The 20575-nt window shown below is 42.0% G+C and overlaps 1 protein-coding gene across 20 annotated transcripts in view; it reads left to right on the plus strand.

The window, feature by feature from the left end:
* The first annotated feature begins 2861 nt into the window (after positions 1-2861).
* The window catches only part of LOC115156214 (leucine-rich repeat flightless-interacting protein 2), a 90157-nt gene continuing 72443 nt past the window's right edge, over positions 2862-20575 (plus strand). For 12 of the 20 annotated variants that reach the window (XM_029703600.1, XM_029703611.1, XM_029703603.1 and 9 more), the window contains exon 1: positions 2874-3563. In XM_029703600.1, the coding sequence (XP_029559460.1) occupies positions 3474-3563 (90 nt within the window). In that variant the 5' untranslated portion in view covers positions 2874-3473. Of the gene's footprint in view, positions 3564-20575 lie in introns of all 20 variants that reach the window. The other 8 variants (XM_029703616.1, XM_029703618.1, XM_029703620.1 and 5 more) reach the window with 4 other exon arrangements.

Genomic DNA, 20575 nt, shown 5'->3' on the forward strand with positions numbered 1-20575 from the left:
CCAGCTCTGGGCAATGATCATTGGTTTACTGTTGAGGAAGCAGAACCTACTTACATATTTCAAGACTAGATGTGTCACGTCTCTTGTGAGACGTGAAGAGGGGGACTCACAAAATTTGTCTTTGACAAATTTGTGTTTTACTCCAACCTTGTGTAATCAGTTCGTGTAATGTTATTCTTCCGGGTGTGAAGGTTTTAAGATCCTGGGTGACTGGTACCCAGCACATGTTAGGTGTAGCCGGAAGTTGTCACGTCTTTTAGACGTGAAGAGGGGGACTAAAAATTTGCTTCTGCAAATTTACTTTTAAACTTGTTTGGTGGTCACGTCTCTTTGGAGACGTGAAGAGGGGGATTTGTAATAAATATATTCTTTATGTCTCTTGATACTAATGCGATATTGCCTAAACACTGCCAGTAACCTTACACAATCATTATACCAAGATAACATCTTGCAGAACAGTCAATCCTAACCACCCACACACACACACAATGCCTGGTTGTGGGGCCGCTCAAGGACAGGTGTACAGGAGGGGCTGGTAGCAGAAACTGTCTTAACTGTAGCATAAAAACAGGCACTGTCCTTGGGTGTCTGACTCTCGGGTACACACATGAAGATAAGCTAGAAGTAGTGTAGGCTGAGTAGACTCCTGACACACACACACACACACATCCCTGAGGGCTGGGTTTCAAGAACAAAGAACACTGTCAAGAGCCAATGAGAAGTCGACATTAGTCGGGGACGGGACCGCCCTCAACACTCATCGACCAGTCAGGAGAGCGAATCTACCAGACTCAACCTACGTCATTTCATTATTGTTACACTGTATAAAATGTAAACACAACATGTTTTCGGGGCTCTCTTCTGCTGTCTCCTTAAGAGGTGACGGAACGAGTCCGTGCACGCTATGCCAAATATCTTTGTATCTTAATAAAGCTGCCTTACGATAATTGAATCCACCCTGTCCGGCGTCTTGACTTGGTCTCCGTCTCATGAAACTGATCATCAACACTACCAACAGTACACATTTTTCTTGTAGCCCTTCTCATGAAACATTTGATCTCATTGAAGTTTTCGGTTCCCAGAACTAAGAATCTGTTACGAACAGTGGACTAAGTGTTATTTGCCAAATGTTCTAAACAGTGCTTTGTTCAGGAGTGCAAGGGTGAATTGACTTAATGCATACCAGCGTTTCAGAATCCCTAACGGAAATATACAAATAATGCTAGAACGCAGCAATAGGATCTCGCTAGCTCGTGATTGGCTCTGCCCACCTCCTTGCTTATTCTGCCCACTGACTCATTTGCTCCTGTTGGAAACGACAGGCTGTGGTCTATCTTGGGTTAGTTATCTTTGGTTTAGTTGTATTCAGTTATTTATTCGAGGACTTCATTAAACAAGGTAATGTAGGGACTACACCTTCTCCCTGTCACAATTGGAACATCAAAACCAGTACACTATAAAAATGACTGTTTTTTGTTTATTGCTAAACGTTTTTGAATGGTCAACCCTGTGGTCTCCCTGGTCCGGATATCTCTCAGGTTCCTTGCAAGACATGTGACTAACACCAGGGGGAGTCATTGCTTATAGGCCAAGTAGATGTATCTTTTTTGTTGTTGTTTCCAAGTTTGAGGACACCCAGGACAGTAACGTTAGCTAGGTTTCCATTCAATTGGCGACAGATTTTAATGCGAATATTGAAAAATTCGCATTTTATCACCAGTGGTGTTTCAGCCCAACTCATTTATTGCGGATACAAATCAGTGCGTGACGACTGTGCACACAAAATGTAGTTTTTACATAAGTGTACCGAATTAAATGTAGAAAAAAATCGCATTTTCAAGTCTTCGGATAGCTCTAGCAAACAGCTCGCAAATAGAGTAAGTACAGTGCAGGTAGGCTGTGCAGGTAGTTTAGTCTACATTATGAGATTATTTTGGATAAGAGCAAGAATATTTTTATTTGTCAAACGGTAGTCAAGCATCGATCATTGTCACCTCGATATTGGAAAGGAGCATCAAGCTCATCATTGTGCACGTTCACCCTCTGTGACGTTCATCATCATTGATTTCATCTCTAGCCTAATAAACGGCATGGTTTACCGAGTCGTAGTAGGATGACCGTACACCATATCATCACCGTGACTCCCAAGTTTACTTCGATATGTTATCAATATTTGCGTAAAAAGCGTTTCCACCGGAATTTCTTGAACAATTAATCTTACCAACACAAAAAGATCCCACCATGTCGAACGAACAAATTATAAAATTGTACCGAAACTTCCTCTTTCCGGCGCAGCTGTCGTTTCTTTTTATAGGTATGATAAAAAGGCATGATGGGTATGATTATTATGGTCATAAAAACTGGGTAAAACGTGGTTAATGTTCCGGGTTCCAATAACTTTAACTACACTTCTCAATATGTTATTGTCTGGGTATTATCACGTCTATGATCAAGTCAATGAGTTTATCGGACTTCCGATAGGTAACACGGATCAACAATTAGGCAACAGTTTGGCTTATGGAGCAACAACCATGACTCAATAGAATTTAAATTACCACAATATTACCAACCATATTTGGTAGTTTATTGCTAGTCTACAATCTGAATATGCTACTACTTGGAAAGCACATGATATAATTCCAAGAAAATACAAATACCCCAATCACGTTGAGATACTTCAAAGGAACTTAATTGAATGAACATGGAGGGAAAGGGTAATATTCCACAGAACATATATTATGGCCACGTTTTTAACATATGTGGATCAAATATAATATTGTTGTGAAATATGCATATCCATTAGTCATAGTCTACGCCTTTAAGAAGTAGCCTACAAGATAAGGTTTCTGTTTTTAGCTCTCGCCACTCATCATTAAAAATAGCGGAGAGGGTGTGAGAGAGTGCGGTAGCAACATAGCCCTCAATGGCAATTTGGTGGCTGAAGAAGGCTGCATGAGCCCCGGAATATGTATTTCGCTCATGTCCTCATCCGGGACCGACTCAACTTTAGGATACTTTGACAGCATCGTGGCTCCTTCCAAGCGGGTTCACCAAGTTTTTATTTTTTTAGATTGTATTTTTATGTCATCTTTTTTTCTTACACAGGCTATAAAATCATTTTGATTCCATATCTGAATAGATGTATTGCCAGTCAATGTATCTTTATGAAGCACTCAACTATTTGTGAATTCCTCTTGGAAGAACAGGTGTTAAAAATCTGCGGATTCAATACAAACTAAGGCAAAAAATTGTTACAAAGTTGCAATTTAGCGTTTGGATAGAAACAACACAGGAAGAGGTCTTGAAGACGGATGTAACTCCATGACCAATGTCGCGCGCGGTAACGAATTTGTGATTTGGCAAATGTTACTCCCAACATTGTGACAGTAGTACTTTCCTCGACGTGCTTTGGATTTGTCTTCTACGTTCAACGAATTGGACCAGTAGCCTAATTGTCGGTCAGAAACCAAGACATGGGGACTCAGGGCACCGGACGAAAAAGAAATCCCAATAAGGACAGGTCGACGGCCGAGGATGATGCCCTTAATCTCATATCAAGAGAGGTACGTATTTTACATGAAAACAATACGAAAGCTACTTTGCACTTCCATTCAACTTCCACTACTCAGTATTTCTATAATTTCACCCTCATTTTGTTCCCTTCCTTTCTCCCAGCGGCAGGAATATGTATTTTTGACACAATAAGCGCACGAGGAAATAAAGTATAGCGCACACTGGACCCCAAAAGTGAAAATGTCCTCATACTATATTAGTTTGCTTTTCTCTAGCAGGCTAGCCAAATTATTGGTTTGTAAATATACATTTCATTGTTGCTTTGGTTGCAACTTTAAATGGTGCCTGTCCAGTGCCAGACACGTGCCCAACATAAAGAACAAAGTGTGTCAATGACTAATTCATTGGCTAACTCACTGTATAGTTTTAATCCTACTTTATGTGCACAAAAGCACTGATGTATGTAGACTAGGCTATATGTTCTTGGAGCAGGGGGCAATGATCACCCTTATCCTATTTGTGGCCATGTAGCACTAACTTCTTATTTCACTTTCATTTTGCATTACATGTGCTAACCTGCAAGAATCCCTTCCCAGTATGGTTTAGTCTTGGCAGCAGTGATATGCTGTTGGTTCTATGACAGGTGCTGAAGTCGTGCCTTACTCATGTTGTGACTGGCGAATTCACTCTTCCTGGTGGACCCGCACTTCCTGTCTCTTTGTGATAAATTCAAAAGAAACTGGTGATCTTGATGCTTCACAGATTAAACCCTGATGAAGGCCTATTGAGATCAAACCATTTGTAATAGATCCATTATATCTGTGGAGCATCAAGATCTCCAGTGTGCTGGAATTTCTTTTCAATTTAGCACAACATTTTCTCCAAGCACTGTAATACGATAGGTGTGCGATCTATAGGCCTACGTGTTTTTTTAATCAGTCCCTTTGTTGTCATACTTCAACTCTTTGTTTATTTTAAATGCACGTTTTAATTCTTAAAGACATGCTCCGGGACTTTGGCGAATTGTGTTTAACTATGTCAGTATTTTTAAAACCTCCGGCTTTGGGCTGGATGTGTCAATATGTAGTTCATGCATGCATAATCTATGAGCAGAATTACTGTTTTACCTCAATTAGACACGAAGTCCGGCAGGTAGCCTAGTGGTTAAAGTGTTGGGCCAGTAACCGAAAGGTTGCTAGATCGAATCCCCGAGCTGAAAAGGTAAAAATCTGTCGTTCTGCCCCTGAACAAGGCAGTTAACCCACTGTTCCCTGGTATGCTGTCATTGTAAATTAGAATTTGCTCTTAATATAAAAAAATCTCTAGTTTGAAACTGACATTTTTTTTTGGAACCTTTGGTGATGTACTGCAAGATTGGCCCACAATCTAGCAATACAATTTCCAACCAATGAGCTACAGCCCCTCCCCATTTGAGTGACAGCAATTAAGATGCATTTGAGTCTTCATTGATGAGAGACAGACTGTAGCTAACGGAGTCTACACATGGATTGTGTAAACAATTGCCATTATTTTCAACATGTCAGCTGAAGAGGTACAGGGTACAGGGTATGCATATTGCTTTTAGGAACACTGATTTATGAACAGATGTACACTATATATACAAAAGTATGTGGACACCCCCTCAAATTAGTGGATTTGGCTGTTTCCGCCACACCCGTTATTGACGCGTACAGCCATGCACTCTCCATAGACAAATATTGGCAGTAGAATGGCATTACTGAAGATCTCGGTGACTTTCAACGTGGCACCGTCATAGATCGTCAAATTTCTGCCATGCTAGAGCTGCCCTGGTAAGTGCTTTTATTGTGAAGTGGAAACATCTAGGAGCAACAACGGCTCAGCCACGAAGTGGTAGGCCACACAAGCTCACAGAACCAGACTGCCAGATGCTGAAGTGGGTACAAATAGTCTGTCCTCGGTTGCAACACTCAATATCGAGCCTCTGGAAGCAACGTTGACACAAGAACTGTTCGTCGGTAGTTTCATGAAATGGGTTTCCATGGCTGAGCAGCCGCACACAATCCTAAGATCACCATGCGCAATACCAAGTGTCAGCTGGAGTGGTGTAAAGCTCGCTGCCATTGGACTCTGGAGCAGTGGTAAATGGCCAGCACATTATGAAACTAGGCCTATAAATCTTTTGTCAGAGTCCATATATGACACAACATGGGAAACATCCCATCAACAAAAGATTGCTAGTCCAAATCAAATCTTACCTGACGCCAAGAGCCTTTTGTATGCTTGATCATCTGGCATGTCTGCACCCAGCTCCGCAATAGAATATTAAAGTGATTTAATTATTATTTTTTGAATTATGTTTTGAACGTGTTTTAGTTGGCTAGACCGACAACTATGATGTTCCCTGATATGCATTTACCATGACAGATAGCTAGCGACTTTAGATTTGAAAGCATGCTATGACACAGACAGACTGTTGGGTAGCCTTGCTAACGGAGACACAGACCCGATCCTCTTTACACAAACACTCAAAATAGGCTTCTCACTGAAGACGATATAGCATTGTTTCTCATGCTAAAGCTTAGTCTCTTACCGTTCCACCGAAGAGAACTTTCTTAACACTGTTTCTATTCCTTGAAGCCATCTCGGAAAGCATCCAGTATCTACTATTTTTCTGGCTTTTTCTTTCATTAACTGCCCAACCATTTGATAGATCAATCTAGTTTTCTCTGACATAAGTACCGTAATTTCCGGACTATTGAGCGCACCTGAATATAAGCCGCACCTACTGAATTTAAAAAATTTATATTATTTTGAACATAAATAAGCCGCACATGTCTATAAGCCGCAGGTGCCTACCGGTACATTGAAACAAATTAACTTGACACAGGCTTTAACGAAACACGGCTTGTAACAAAAATAAATAGGCTTTAACGAAACACGGTTTGTAACAAAAATAAATAGGCTTTAACGAAACACGGTTTGTAACAAAAAATAAAAAATTAGCAGTAAACAGTAGCCTACCAAGAAAGTCATTGGTCACTATCTTCCTCCTCCTGTGCACTGAAACCACTGAAGTCATCTCCTTCGGTGTCGGAGTTGAATAGCCGCAGAATTGCTTCATCCGATATTGGATCGTTTTCATTGTCGCTCTCGTCACTTTCATCCGGAGGCAAATCCCCCGCTGAGCCCTCTTCAACACGCAGCAGTCCAGCCTTTTGAAACCCGTTGATGATAGTGGATTTTTTTGACAATGCTCCACGCTGTCAGGACCCACTGGCAGACTTGACCATAAGTTACTCTTCGCATGCGGCCCGTTTTAGTGAAGGATTTCTCCCCACTTGTCAACCAAGCCTCCCACTGAACACGGAGCACCACCTTAAATGCACGATTTACACTGATGTCGAGTGGCTGCAAGTACTTTGTTGTGCCCCCAGGAATCACAGCTGGAATTGAGTTTGTCCTCTTGATGGCTTCTTTCACAGAATCTGTTATGTGGGCCCTCATGCTGTCCAAAACGAGCAAAGCCTTGTTCCTGTGAAAGAATCCTCCCGGTCGCTTGCTGTAACACTCCGTATGCCATTCATGCATTAGGCTTTCCATCATCCATCCTTTCTTGTTGACTTTCACAACAATTCCTCTCGGGAATTTTTCTTTTGGCATTGTCGTGCGTTTAAAAATCACCATCGGTGGAAGCTTTTCTCCTGATGCCGTGCAGCTCAGAACACAGGTGAAGCACGTTTTTTTTTTTTTCATGCCCAGTTGTTTTCAGCGTGACGGATGATTCACCTTTCCTGTTGACAGTCCGAGTGAGAGGCAGGTCAAATGTCAGAGGAACCTCATCCATATTTATGATGTCGTGCTGGCCAATGGAATGCTCCGCTATCTTTGCATCAGTGAATTTGCGGAAGTTTGAAACTTTTTCCTCGTAGTCGGTAGGGAGCTGCTGACACAGACTCGTCTGTACCCTGATGGACAGGCCTTTACGTCTCATAAATCTGAGACACCACGATGGTCCTCCTCTAAAATCCTCAAACTTCATTGCGGTGGCGATTGTTTTGGCTTTCAGTCGGATCTGCACAGTTGAAACACCTCAGCCGTCTGCTCTCTGTGTGTTGACCCAGTCTTCGAGCTCATTTTCTAGTTCGGGCCATCTGCTTTTCTTCCCTCTGAAAGCTTTAGTTGTCTTCTTGCACTGAGTCAATTCCTCATGCTGCTGTTTCCAACGTCTTATCATCGACTCATTAAGACCAAGCTCCCGTGCAGCAGCTCTATTTCCTTTTCCAACAGCCAGATCAATCGCCTTCAACTTGAAAGCTGCATCATATTTACATTTAAGTCATTTAGCAGACGCTCTTATCCAGAGCGACTTACAAATTGGTGCATTCACCATATGATATCCAGTGGAACAACCACTTTACAATAGTGCATCTAAATCTTTTAAGGGGGGGGGGTTAGAAGGATTACTTTATCCTATCCTAGGTATTCCTTAAAGAGGTGGGGTTTCAGGTGTCTCCGGAAGGTGGTGATTGACTCCGCTGTCCTGGCGTCGTGAGGGAGCTTGTTCCACCATTGGGGTGCCAGAGCAGCGAACAGTTTTGACTGGGCTGAGCGGGAACTGTGCTTCCTCAGAGGTAGGGAGGCGAGCAGGCCAGAGGTGGATGAACGCAGTGCCCTTGTTTGGGTGTAGGGCCTGATCAGAGCCTGAAGGTACGGAGGTGCCGTTCCCCTCACAGCTCCGTAGGCAAGCACCATGGTCTTGTAGCGGATGCGAGCTTCAACTGGAAGCCAGTGGAGAGAGCGGAGGAGCGGGGTGACGTGAGAGAACTTGGGAAGGTTGAACACCAGACGGGCTGCGGCGTTCTGGATGAGTTGTAGGGGTTTAATGGCACAGGCAGGGAGCCCAGCCAACAGTGAGTTGCAGTAATCGAGACGGGAGATGACAAGTGCCTGGATTAGGACCTGCGCCGGTTCCTGTGTGAGGCAAGGTCGTACTCTGCGAATGTTGTAGAGCATATGCATTTCTCCGTGTCTTTGCCATGATGAGGGTGACAAAATGACTACCGTAATCAGAATGATTGGAAGTTTGAGAGCTCTCGATTTAATCTAAACAGTAAACAAAAAAGTTGTTTGACCTTAACCCGTTCGTCAATTTCATTGGTCTAATGAAAGCTTCATGCCGCCAAAAAACTGAGCACGTCACAGAATGTTTTTTTTGAGAGAGAGAAATTTGAAAGCGAGAAAAATCAGTCATTGTTTAAGCCGCGAGGTTCAAAGCGTGGGAAAAAAGTTGCGGCTTATAGTCCGGAAATTACGGTATCAATAGCATCCTAGCTACATGTTTGGTACAATTATGGCTGGACGAACCTTCCTCTATGGCTGGCTTGTGTGAGTGAGAGGGCTATCTACACTACATGACCAAAAGTATGTGGACACCTGCTCATCGAACATCTCATTCTAAAATCATGGGTGTTGATATGGAGTTGGTCCTTTGTTGCTATAACAGACTCCACTCGTCTGGGAAGGCTTTCCACTAGATGTTGGAACATTGCTGCGAAGGCTTGCTTCCATTCAGCCACAAGCATTAGTTAGGTAACAGAAACCATATGCTTTATGAGTGCGTTTGCACCGTTTTTTGAAAAATGCTGAATTGTTTATCAATTATCCATTACTAAAGGACCATAAGGATATAGTTTCATCTTATTTAATTTGATTTTATCCGTAAGGCCTATGTTATGTCCATATCAGGCATATAATACTCCAAATGGGCAAAATGTCCACTTGTCGCATATGATCATAGGAAGTCATGTTCCGAACCCAAAAGTCAGTGAATCATGTCCAAATGGTATATATAATGACCAAATGGTATATATCCATATGTTAAGTCCTGAATCAGCCTAGAAGGTCTATTAATCATGTTTGATCATAGGAAGTCAGAATTTCTCATTAGTGTTGATTACAGCCTGCCCATTTCCTGACAGTAAATCCCTATTCAAATATATTGGCAATGGACAGTGTCCAATTGTAGTATAACATGTTGAGACTGTCAATATATTATATGTGTAATGGACACTGTCCATTTAGCAATATATTGCCAATGGGCCTTTATTCATAGTGCATCTTATCCCTTACACTTACGTGTTCATTTCAGCATGTCCATTTTGTAATGTGAAGTCCTTATACATTGGCAATGAACACTGTCCAATTGCAGAATAGCATGTTCACACTGGCAATATATCATATGTGTAATGGACACTTTCCAATAGCAATATATTGGCAATACAGTTGAAGTCGGAAGTTTACATACACTTAGGTTGGAGTCATTAAAACACGTTTTTCAACCACTCCACAAATTTCTTGTTAACAAACTGTAGTTTTGTCAAGTCGGTTAGGACATCTTTGTGCATGACACAAGTCATTTTTCCAACAATTGTTTACAGACAGATTATTTCACTTATAATTCACTGTACCACAATTCCAGTGGGTCAGAAGTTTACATACACTAAGTTGACTGTGCCTTTAAACAGCTTGGAAAAATCCAGAAAATTATGTCATGGCTTTAGAAGCTTCTGATAGGCTAATTGACATCATTTGAGTCAATTGCAGGTGTACCTGTGGATGTATTTCAAGGCCTACCTTCAAACTCAGTGCCTCTTTGCTTGACATCATGGGAAAATCAAAAGAAATCAGCCAAGACCTCAGAAAAATAATTGTAGACCTCCACAAGTCTGGTTCATCCTTGGGAGCAATTTCCAAACGCCTGAAGGTACCATGTTCATCTGTACAAACAATAGTGCGCAAGTATAAACACCATGGGACCGTGCAGCCGTCATACCGCTCAGGAAGGAGACGTGTTCTGTCTCCTAGAGATAAACATACTTTGGTGCGAAAAGTGCAAATCAATCCCAGAACAACAGCAAAGGACCCTGTGAAGATGCTGGAGGAAACGGGTACAAAAGTATCTATATCCACAGTGAAACGAGTCCTATATCGACATAACCTGAAAGGCTGTTCAGCAAGGAAGAAGCCACTGCTCCAAAAGCGCCATAATAAAGCCAGACTACATTTTGCAACTGCACATGGGGACAAAGATCGTACTTTTTGGAGAAATGTCCTCTGGTCTGATGAAACAAAAATAGAACTGTTTGGCCATAATGACCATCGTTATGTTTGGAGGAAAAAGGGGGAGGCTTGCAAGCCGAAGAACACCATCCCAACCGGGAAGCACGGTGGTGGCAGCATCATGTTGTGGGGTTGCTTTGCTGCAGGAGGGACTGGAGCACTTCACAAAATAGATGGCATCATGAGAAGGAAAATTATGTGGATATATTGAAGCAACATCTCGAGACATCAGTCAGGAAGTTAAAGCTTGGTCACAAGTGGGTCTTCCAAATGGACAATGACCCCAAGCATACATTCAAAGTTGTGGCAAAATGGCTTAAGGACAGCAAAGTCAAGGTATTGGAGTGACCATCACAAAGCCCTGACCTCGATCATATAGAAAATGTGTGGGCAGAACTGAAAAAGTGTCTGCGGGCAAGGAGGCCTACAAACCTGACTCAGTTACACCAGCTCTGTCAGGAGGAATGGGCCAAAATGTACCCAACTTATTGTGGGAAGCTTGTGGAAGGCTACCCAAGTGAAACAATTTAAAGGCAATGCTACCAAATACTAATTGAGTGTATGTAAACTTCTGCCCCACTGTGAATGTGATGAATAAAATAAACGCTGAAATCATTCTTTCTCCTATTCTGACATTTCACATTCTTAAAATAAAGTGGTGATCCTAACTGACCTAAGACAGGGAATTAATACTTGGATTAAATGTCAGAATTGTGAAACTGAGTTTAAATGTATTTGGCTAAGGTGTATGTAAACTTCCGACTTCAACTGTATAACACTGTCCAATTGCAGTAGGAAATGTTTGCACTGGAAAAATATCTGTCCATTAGCAATGTATTACAAGGGGCATTTACTATCAGGAATTTTACATGTTGGGCATTTCAGCAATTTAACAATTGTTATGCTTGTTGAACTCGAGACCGCCTAGCAGTGATGGTGGTTCCTCTTCCCTGCTCGTTCGTGTTGATTTCAGCCTGTCCATTTGGTGATGGTAAATCGCTGCTTAAAGATATTGGAAATGGACAGTGTCCATTGACATATGATAAATTGCCAGTGCCAACATTTGCAGTATGAAATATATCAAATATTTACCATCACTAATTGGACATGCAGTTAGAGGCCTTAAACTAATAGTCCACAACTGGGACACTGTACATGTGCACTCTATCTATGCTGTCCTTAGACTGTTTGTTTATGATGATTCTGAGCAATGACACATGCTCTGTCCAATCAATTTATTGCCAGTGGACAAAATGTCCATTAACCGACCTCAACCCAGTTGCGATGGTTTTTGATGAGTTGGACTGCAGAGTGAAGGAAAAGCAGCCAACAAGTGCACAGCATATGTGGGAACTCCTTCAAGACTGTTGGAAAAGCATTCCAGGTAAAGCTGGTTGAGAGACTGCCAAGAGTGTGCAAAGCTGCCATCAAGGCAAAGGGTGGCTACTTTGAAGAATCTCAAATATATTTTGATTAAACTTTTTTTTGGTTACTACATGATTCCATGTGTTATTTCATAGTTTTGATGTCTTCACTATTCTACAATGTAGAAAATAGTAAAAATAAAGAAAAACCCTGGAATCAGTAGGTGTCCAAACTTTTCACTTGTACTGGATAGTGTAACTTTTTTTTTTGATTTTTCTCTGTCAGCACGTGGTCCTGTGTGACGACAAATGTAGTAGTCAGAATGGATCACTATTTAATTAAATATCTCAATTTGTAGCAAACTTCAAAATAATTCACTGTGGGGGATTGATCTTGATCATAAACACCATTTGGGCCCAATACATCGGTACATTTTTTGGGGGGGTTTTGCTGTTCTGGCGATCGTAATTTACATAGGCATTCTAGGGCAGACCTGCGCTTTTGACACCATTAGGTTGCTACACAGTACTGCCCTACCAAGCAAAAAGGCAGTAACTAACTCATTTTTAGACAAAATGAGCAATGTCATTTTTGCTACATTAAATACATGCTTAATCATGTGGACAAGTATCCTGCCTCTATTGTGTTTTGGAGAAAATGGGGGTCATGTTAGCAGTTACTGCATAAAGTTACTGTGAAACCAAAGTAAATAAAAGCAATTTTTCTCACTTCCACACTATAAGCAGTTACTGCCTTTTTGCTTGTTAGGGCAGAGTAGCCGACCAGCAGAGCTTGACTTCACACTCCAGACTGGGCACTGGGGGCCTGGGTTGCACAGTGAAAGAAGGTTGGCCCAGGCCTGCCCAGCATTATCCAATGAGGTTGCAGGGCAGGCCCAACAACTTAGTGGAAAGCCCATGCACATGTACACACAGCAGAGTGAGAGCAATGACGGGGTGCACATGTGACATAGTAGGCCATTTTTGGGGACCACTTTTGGCTCGTGAGCACTACTTTAAGAACCACTGGCTAAAAAGTATACAAAAGTTTACAGTGCCAAAATTCAATGTCTTACACTGAAATAACATGTTGCATTGGCTACATGATTTAATGAAGTGTGATGCCTCAGGACACTAATTTGTGGGGTGAAAGGGCACTACTTTCACGTTTCAACTATAAACTCTGGGTCTTTGAGACCTTTGTCTGAGGTGTGACGCACACAGGCTGAATGTAGGCCTTGAAATGCAGTTCCATATGGTGACTTCCTGAGTGTGCCAACACACTTTTTATAGTTCTAGTTGTTAAACAGTCCTATCATGCTGTAAAAGACAAGCATCTTGAGTCACTGTCTTACATGTGATACAGCTCAGGCAGTTTCAGTAGTACATGTCTAGAGGGTGTACTTTACCACTGTGCTCCCAGGGTAGGAACAGCACTGTTGAATGGAAGGAAGTGCGGTCTGTTCAGACTCATACCGGATGTTGCATCAAATGGGCATCTCACCTCAGACACCTGACTCACTAGTGACTGTTGCTTCATGATTACCCTTGCCAAGTCGGTAGCAATTGGCTATCTGAATGTTATCATTTTCTGGTATCAAGTTAGCAGATTGCTATTTACTTTACAGTCTGGGGTTACACTTTCTTGAAGTTTAGTCATTGTTGCTTGCTGTAGACCATGTGCAGTGGGGAGAACATGCTGTGGTTGGTGATGTCTGCTGGTAGTTTTTAGGGTTTGATACGTACAGTTTAAGGGCCAGTTCCCCACAGCTGCCCTTGCACATTTCCTGAGTGTTTTAAGAACACTGTCAGTGGACAGTTTGCTATTGTCATAGAAAGGTAGCTTGCTGTAGCTTCAGGACTGTAACTACTATACACAGTTAGAGAAATACTGTGCCTTTAAGTGCAGGCTGGGTTGAGTCCCACAATGGCAGCCCTCTGACAGGATGGTATGTCAGTCCTGATGAGCAGACCAATTCTGCAACACAGGCTTTAAAAATAGAAAGGCCCTAAAGATCAGCTGTTACTGCACCCTGCCTTCAGATTGGGTCTGTCGCGGGGGGTGGGGGTCTAATGGCGCATGCCAATAGCAAACTGGTCCACTGGAAATGGCCACTCCATGGAAAAGGCATGGCAAATGACTCTTCGGTAATGGAGCCTTTTTAAGTGTAGGCTTCGAGGCATCAGGAGCTTGAGCTGTTGAGGTGGTTCAACTGTATCTTGTTTCTATATGGGTTGTTGTGCAGAGCAGTATTAGGCTTAGGAAAAGTTTAAATGTATGGTTATATGTGTATCCTTGACTTAGTATGGACAAGGGAGAGGAGACCACACAGTAGGAAGGAATGTTCTGGCTCAGGAGGTTTGCACACTTGTAATTCTGTACTTTTTGCCAATGTCAAACACTTCAATATAATAATTCAAACAAGGATTTCTGGTACGTCACCATAATGAATCTTGCCAAGGTAAAAGTTCATAGAAAATGTTGAAATGTGTTTAATTCAATGGTGCATTTGAAAGATTAACACTGGCACTAACGCTGCCAGGAAAACTTCTATAAAGTTACATTTTGGGATACATATTTTGACGACATATCGTTTTGACAATATCGCAATATTTATTTTTGCAATAGTTGGCTGTACCTGCACCGAAACGCTATTTTTCCTTCATAACTTGTTCTCCATCCTTATTTTTATAAGCGAGACAATGTTTTCAGCACTTTTATTTCCATGACTGATCAAACCTCACTATTGTCCCTCAGCAGCAGACATATGGCGAGCAACATGTTTGGAACATCAAATCGCAATAAAATCACAGTATCAAGTCACTACATATTGAATCATGAGAATCACAATACGTATCGTATCGGCACCTAAGTATCATGATACCAAATCGTGACTTCCTTCCACTATGTGTTCAATACAAGAAAATCAGGAGCATTCTTTAGACCAAAGGGTGGGATATGGAAATGAAAGCAGTAAAAAAAAATACAGGCAAAGTGTCCTCACAGTTGAGTCTTTGAATAGTACACAGTGTTGATGATTAAGGAGGCATTGACTCCTTGGAATTAGAAGATGAATATGGATGTAAAGGGACTTACCTCATACATTGAATAAACAAAGCAGTGACTTAGCACGTGCAGAGGTGTTAGATTAGTTAAGCACAGTGTTTCGTTTGTCAAATGTTTTAGGATCATCTATCGATCACCTTGTCAAGAGAAGCTAGAGGGCATTTGATAGAAGATGAGAGAATTGCACAGTAGCTCCACTGTCTTCTTTCACCTCAGTTCCATTTGCCCTCCCAGCTATGTTGATTCCCCTAGTGTGGTGTTGGATGTCAAGTGCTGTGATAATGATGGCAGGCCTGGAACTCAGCCTGTGGGAAGTGCAGTCAGTTTGCATGAATGCACTGGTAAGAGTGCACCACAGTGTGCTGGGATCACCTCCTGTTTAATGTAGGCTATTCTGTGTTAATGTCTGCAGTAAACTCATTCCTTGATGCATTGTCAGCCTGTAAAACCTACATAGCAACCTTGGTTAGACATCAAATGCTAGCCTAATTTGATTTGTTTCTAGTGTTTAGACGCTGACTTGAATGTCCTAATTGAGGGATTATAGCAAAAGTTAAAATTAGTCACATTGTGACCTTGTTTTTAGCTGTCTGTATATGTGTCCTACATTCTGCAGTCTGAGTTAAATAGTGAAAAGTGTGAACACGAAAGCATGTATATTGAATACTTGTCCTCTTACTGTTAGAGGATATGACTGGATTATGTCTGTAGAAGGTGAAAGCTTCACAGTAGTGGACGTTGATTGACTGCAGCAGTCCCCACACTCTACTGGGATGTCTTTCTCAGTGATGGTGAGGGAAGATGACACAATTCAAATCCTGAGAAGGGTTCAAATAAGTTCCCGTTCGTCCTGCTGCATCTGCCTGACACTTTCTTTAGAAACCGGCATGTCTTGGATTGCTCTTTGCTGGATTAGGCTAGCATTCACGACAGCGGTGGACGGGCATCCTCAGGGTAGAGCATTCTCCTGTCTTGCCAAGTACCTCAACTACACAATGATTTAATCCACAGAGTTGAGCGCAGACTATAGTTTTTTTGTTGTTGTCATGAACCTCCAACTGAGTCTCTATGCAGTCGATACTTTAACAATTTCAATTCTTAAAACCATACAATGTACCAGTGGAGGCTCCTCAGAGGAGGAAGGGGAGGACCATCCTCAGTGAATTTCAGAAAAAGAAATTGTGAAACATTTAATAAAGGTGTCATTTTCAGATAAAACTATACTGAATATATTCACGTCACCAAATAATTGATTAAAACACATTGTCTACAGTAGCCTCAACAGCACTCTCTGGGGTAGCACCATGGTGTAGCCAGAGGACAGCTAGTTTCCGTCCTCCTCTGGGTACATTGACTTCAGGACAAAACCTAGGAGGCTCATTGTTCTCACCCCTTCCATGGACTGACGCAGTAATTATGACAACTTCTGGAGCAACTTTTTCAACCTATCAGAGCTCTAGCAGTATGAACTGCCAACCCAGTCAAAGGATCTGAAAATGAATCTAGTACTGAAAGCATAAGCTTCAGCTAGCTAGCGCAGTAGTGCATAAAATGTGGTGAGTAGTTGACTCGGAGAGAGAGACAATGGTTAAACAAATGTCTTCCAAAATGAAGAAGTATGAGCAAGAGAGCTAGCTGTATTTATTTTCACTTACCTAGCTAGTGAATGCAGCTAGCTAGTTTAGCTTGCTCAAACAGAGAGGGATACTATGATAGCTAGCTGGCTATGGCTATCAACACTAGAACTTTTCCAAATCAAGGTAAGCTTTTGGTTTTATTAATTTATTGCCACAGGGGCCCGCCGGTGTAACTGCTTACTGTACTGCAGGATTGTAGCGGGTTTATTAATGCATAAGTTCTAGTAGCTAGCTGTTGAAAATAACATTAGCTAATATGGTGACAATGAAGTAGGCTGTGTGTAGAGGTTAGCGGTTATGGTGTGAAGGTTTGGCTTCAAGTTTTTTTCACCTGGTCACAGACAGCTGTTGTATTGTGCACTGAAGTCCACAAGCGAAGGGAAAAGGCGAGAGGAGAGCACGTAGATGCATGCGAGAAGGAATTATACAACAAGCAAATCATGCTGTTTGTATGTGGTTGCTATGAAAGTGAACTGTGCGGTCATCAGGGATGTATTCATTCCGATTCTGTTGAAAAATGTTTCTTAAATGGAAGCAAAAGGAAGGGTGATAAACATCTGAATTTGTCCAATAGAAACTCTCGTTTGCAACTGTTGCACTAATGATTGTACCCTAGATAAGCTAGATGCAGGCAAGAGTGTGCAAGGTGGTCACTGTCTGTCACCTTGATTACTAAAGCGTTTCTCTCAACCTGTGCACCTACGTTGTAAACTTTAATTCGTAGACTAGATTGTAGCAACATCATGATGGGTATAGAGAAAATTGTATCATGTAGTAGCCTAAGCCTAATGATGTTACATTGAGCTGGGTGAATGTAATACGAGTAACAGTCATCCTATATGCTGTAAAAGAAATAAGGCCATGCTCATAAAAAAAATCGTCCTCCCTCATTTTAAACGGCACCGACCGCCACTGCCGTGTACCTATGCTTGTCCTCTGTTGCAGGCCTTTCTTTGTTTGCTGAAATCCATACTGTTTCCTCATTGCTGTTGCTCTAAAATGGCAACTCAGCTCAAATGTGCATGTACCAATTTGAATCTCAACAAGGAAACAGTCGGTGGTTGCATTTGATGAATGTCTTATTAAAAAGTATGGATATCAGCAAATAAAGGCACTCGACAACAGAGGACAAACAGGTACACGGTAAGGGTTGAAGAGTTAACATTTTGAAGTATCAACTCAGAGTCAGAGGTTAATTTACAAAACTCTAGTCTGCTCAACATCTGTGGATGAAATCCACTATCAGCGCTGATGGCTGTCGAGGATTCTGTTGACGTTAGTGTGTTTTGTCTCACTGCGGTCGGGAGACAAAGTAAGTGGAAGATTAAGTTGCCATGTCAACGTTAGGTGACAGACCAAGGGGAGTGGAGAATCAAGTGTTTAGATTAGTCTGGTACCCTGAAGTTAGGAGGGGCACAACCCACATCTTAAAAAATGTCACTGTCATCAATGGGACAGGCCAGATAATTGGCACATTTGAAAGTCCTACGCACACGTGTGTACGCAGTCACACACAAACATAAATACAGAGATTAATTTTAAAACTGCATATACACAGACATCTAGGCTACATTGTGTCATAGACCCAAATGCATGCATGCAGCAGTTACCAGTAGGCCATGTTTCTAAAAGTATACCCTTTTTTTATGGAATAATGAGCTGTCATTTCACTCCTGTTTCAACTTCAGCATTTCCAAATCCATTAGCTCAGCTAAAAAGTATGCCAAATAAAGAAGCAAATTGAGGTTTACACAAACATGGAGATGTAAACATTAATTCTCTAAATATTTCTTTATATGTTTAGACATGGACGAGTGGGTTCGGTTAGCCTAGCCTGCTCTGACCCTCAAAGGGAAGTTTCCATAAAAGGATATTGAGGCACTGTGCTTTTGCTTCCTCTTGATGACATCACACACAGGGCCCGTAGAGATAGTTATCACAAACGCCTTCCTGTTTATTCACTTCTAAACCCAGGGAGCACTGTTGATTGGTTGGTAAGAAGGAAGAAATTACATGTCAAGAATTAACAGTAGGGGAGGGTGGGTAAGTTGAGCCAAAGGAGTAAGTTGAGCCACCCTTGTTTGAAAGAAATCTTACACAAAATTAGCTTAGCAAATATTTAGGAGGATCAGGTCATTTCATGGAGTCTGTGATTTCTTCTTCACATGGAAGAATGGCAAGCAATTTGGGTTCACATAACAGATCATTACACAGGTGCACCTTGTGCTGGGACAATAAAAGGCCACTCTAAAATGTGCAGTTTTGTCACAAAACACAATGCCACAAATATTTTGAGGGAGTGTGCAATTGACATGCTGACTGCAGCAATGTCCACCAGCGCTGTTGCCAGAATTTAATGTTAATTTCTGTATGTCGTTTTAGAGAATTTTGGCTGTACGTCCAACCGGTCTCACAACCACAGAACATGTGTATGGTGTCATGTGGGCGAGTGGTTTGCTGATGTGAACCGCGTGCTCCATGGTGGCGATGCGTTTATGGTATAGGCAGGCATAGGCTATGGACAACAAACACAATTGCATTTTATCGATGGCAATTTGAATGCACAGATACTGTGACGAGATCCTGATGCCCATTTTTTTCCTTTATTTTTTTAAGCTATCTGTGACCAAGAGATGCATATCTTTATTCCCAGTCGTGAAATCCATAGATTAGGGCGTAATTTATTTATTTAAATTGACTGATTTCCTTATATGAACTGTAACTTGTTGCATGTTCTTTTTTTACATTTTTGTTTAGTGTACTTGTTACCATTGCTAGCCTTTGGATTAGCAGCTCAGTGGGGTTTGAAAATGACACCCCTTCAATGGCGTTTTTACCAGATATGCCTGGATAGCACAAGGTTGGTATGAAGGTACTATATCACAATCTGGATCATGTCCAAGCCTGAAGTCAATCGTCAAGTTTGCTGACGACACAACAGTGGAAGGCCTGATTACCAACAACAGTGAGACAGCCTATAGGGAGGAGGTGCGAGCAATGGCAGAGCGGTGCCAAGAAAATAACCTCTCCCTCAATGTCAACAAAACAAAGGAGCTGATCGTGGACTACAGGAGACGGAAGAGAGAGCACGCCCCCATCCACATCGACGGCGCCTCAGTGGGGGGTCTAAAGCTTCATGGTGTGCACATCGCTGACAACCTGAAAAAGTCCTTTCACACTGGCAGCATGTTGAAGGCGGTGCAAAAGCCCCTCTTCAACCTCAGGAAGCTGAAGAAATTTGGCTTGGTCCCTAAGACCCTCACAAACTTCTAGAGGCACCATTGAGAGCATCCTGTCGGGCTGTATCACGACCTGGTACAGCAATTGCACCGTCCGCAACAGCAAAGCTCTCCAGAGGGTGGTGGGGTCAGTCCAACGCATCACCAGAGGGACACAGTGCCTGCCCTCCAGGACATCTACAGCACCTGGTGTCACAGTAAGGCCAAGAAGATCAAGGACCTGAGCAACGACCTGTTCACCCCGCTACCATATACAGTGAGGGGGAAAAAAGTATTTGATCCCCTGCTGATTTTGTACGTTTGCCCACTGACAAATAAATGATCAGTCTATAATTTTAATGGTAGGTTTATTTTAACAGGTGAGAGACAGAATAACAACAAAAAAATCCAGAAAAACGCATGTCAAAAATGTTATAAATTGATTTGCATTTTAATGAGGGAAATAAGTATTTGACCCCCTCTCAATCAGAAAGATTTCTGGCTCCCAGGTGTCTTTTATACAGGTAACGAGCTGAGATTAGGAGCACACTCTCAAAGGGAGTGCTCCTAACCGCAGCTTGTTACCTGTAAAAAAGACACCTGTCCACAGAAGCAATCAATCAATCAGATTCCAAACTCTCCACCATGGCCAAGACCAAAGAGCTTTCCAAGGAT

This window comes from Salmo trutta, chromosome 20 (genome assembly GCF_901001165.1).
Source record: "Salmo trutta chromosome 20, fSalTru1.1, whole genome shotgun sequence".
NCBI lineage: Eukaryota > Metazoa > Chordata > Actinopteri > Salmoniformes > Salmonidae > Salmo > Salmo trutta.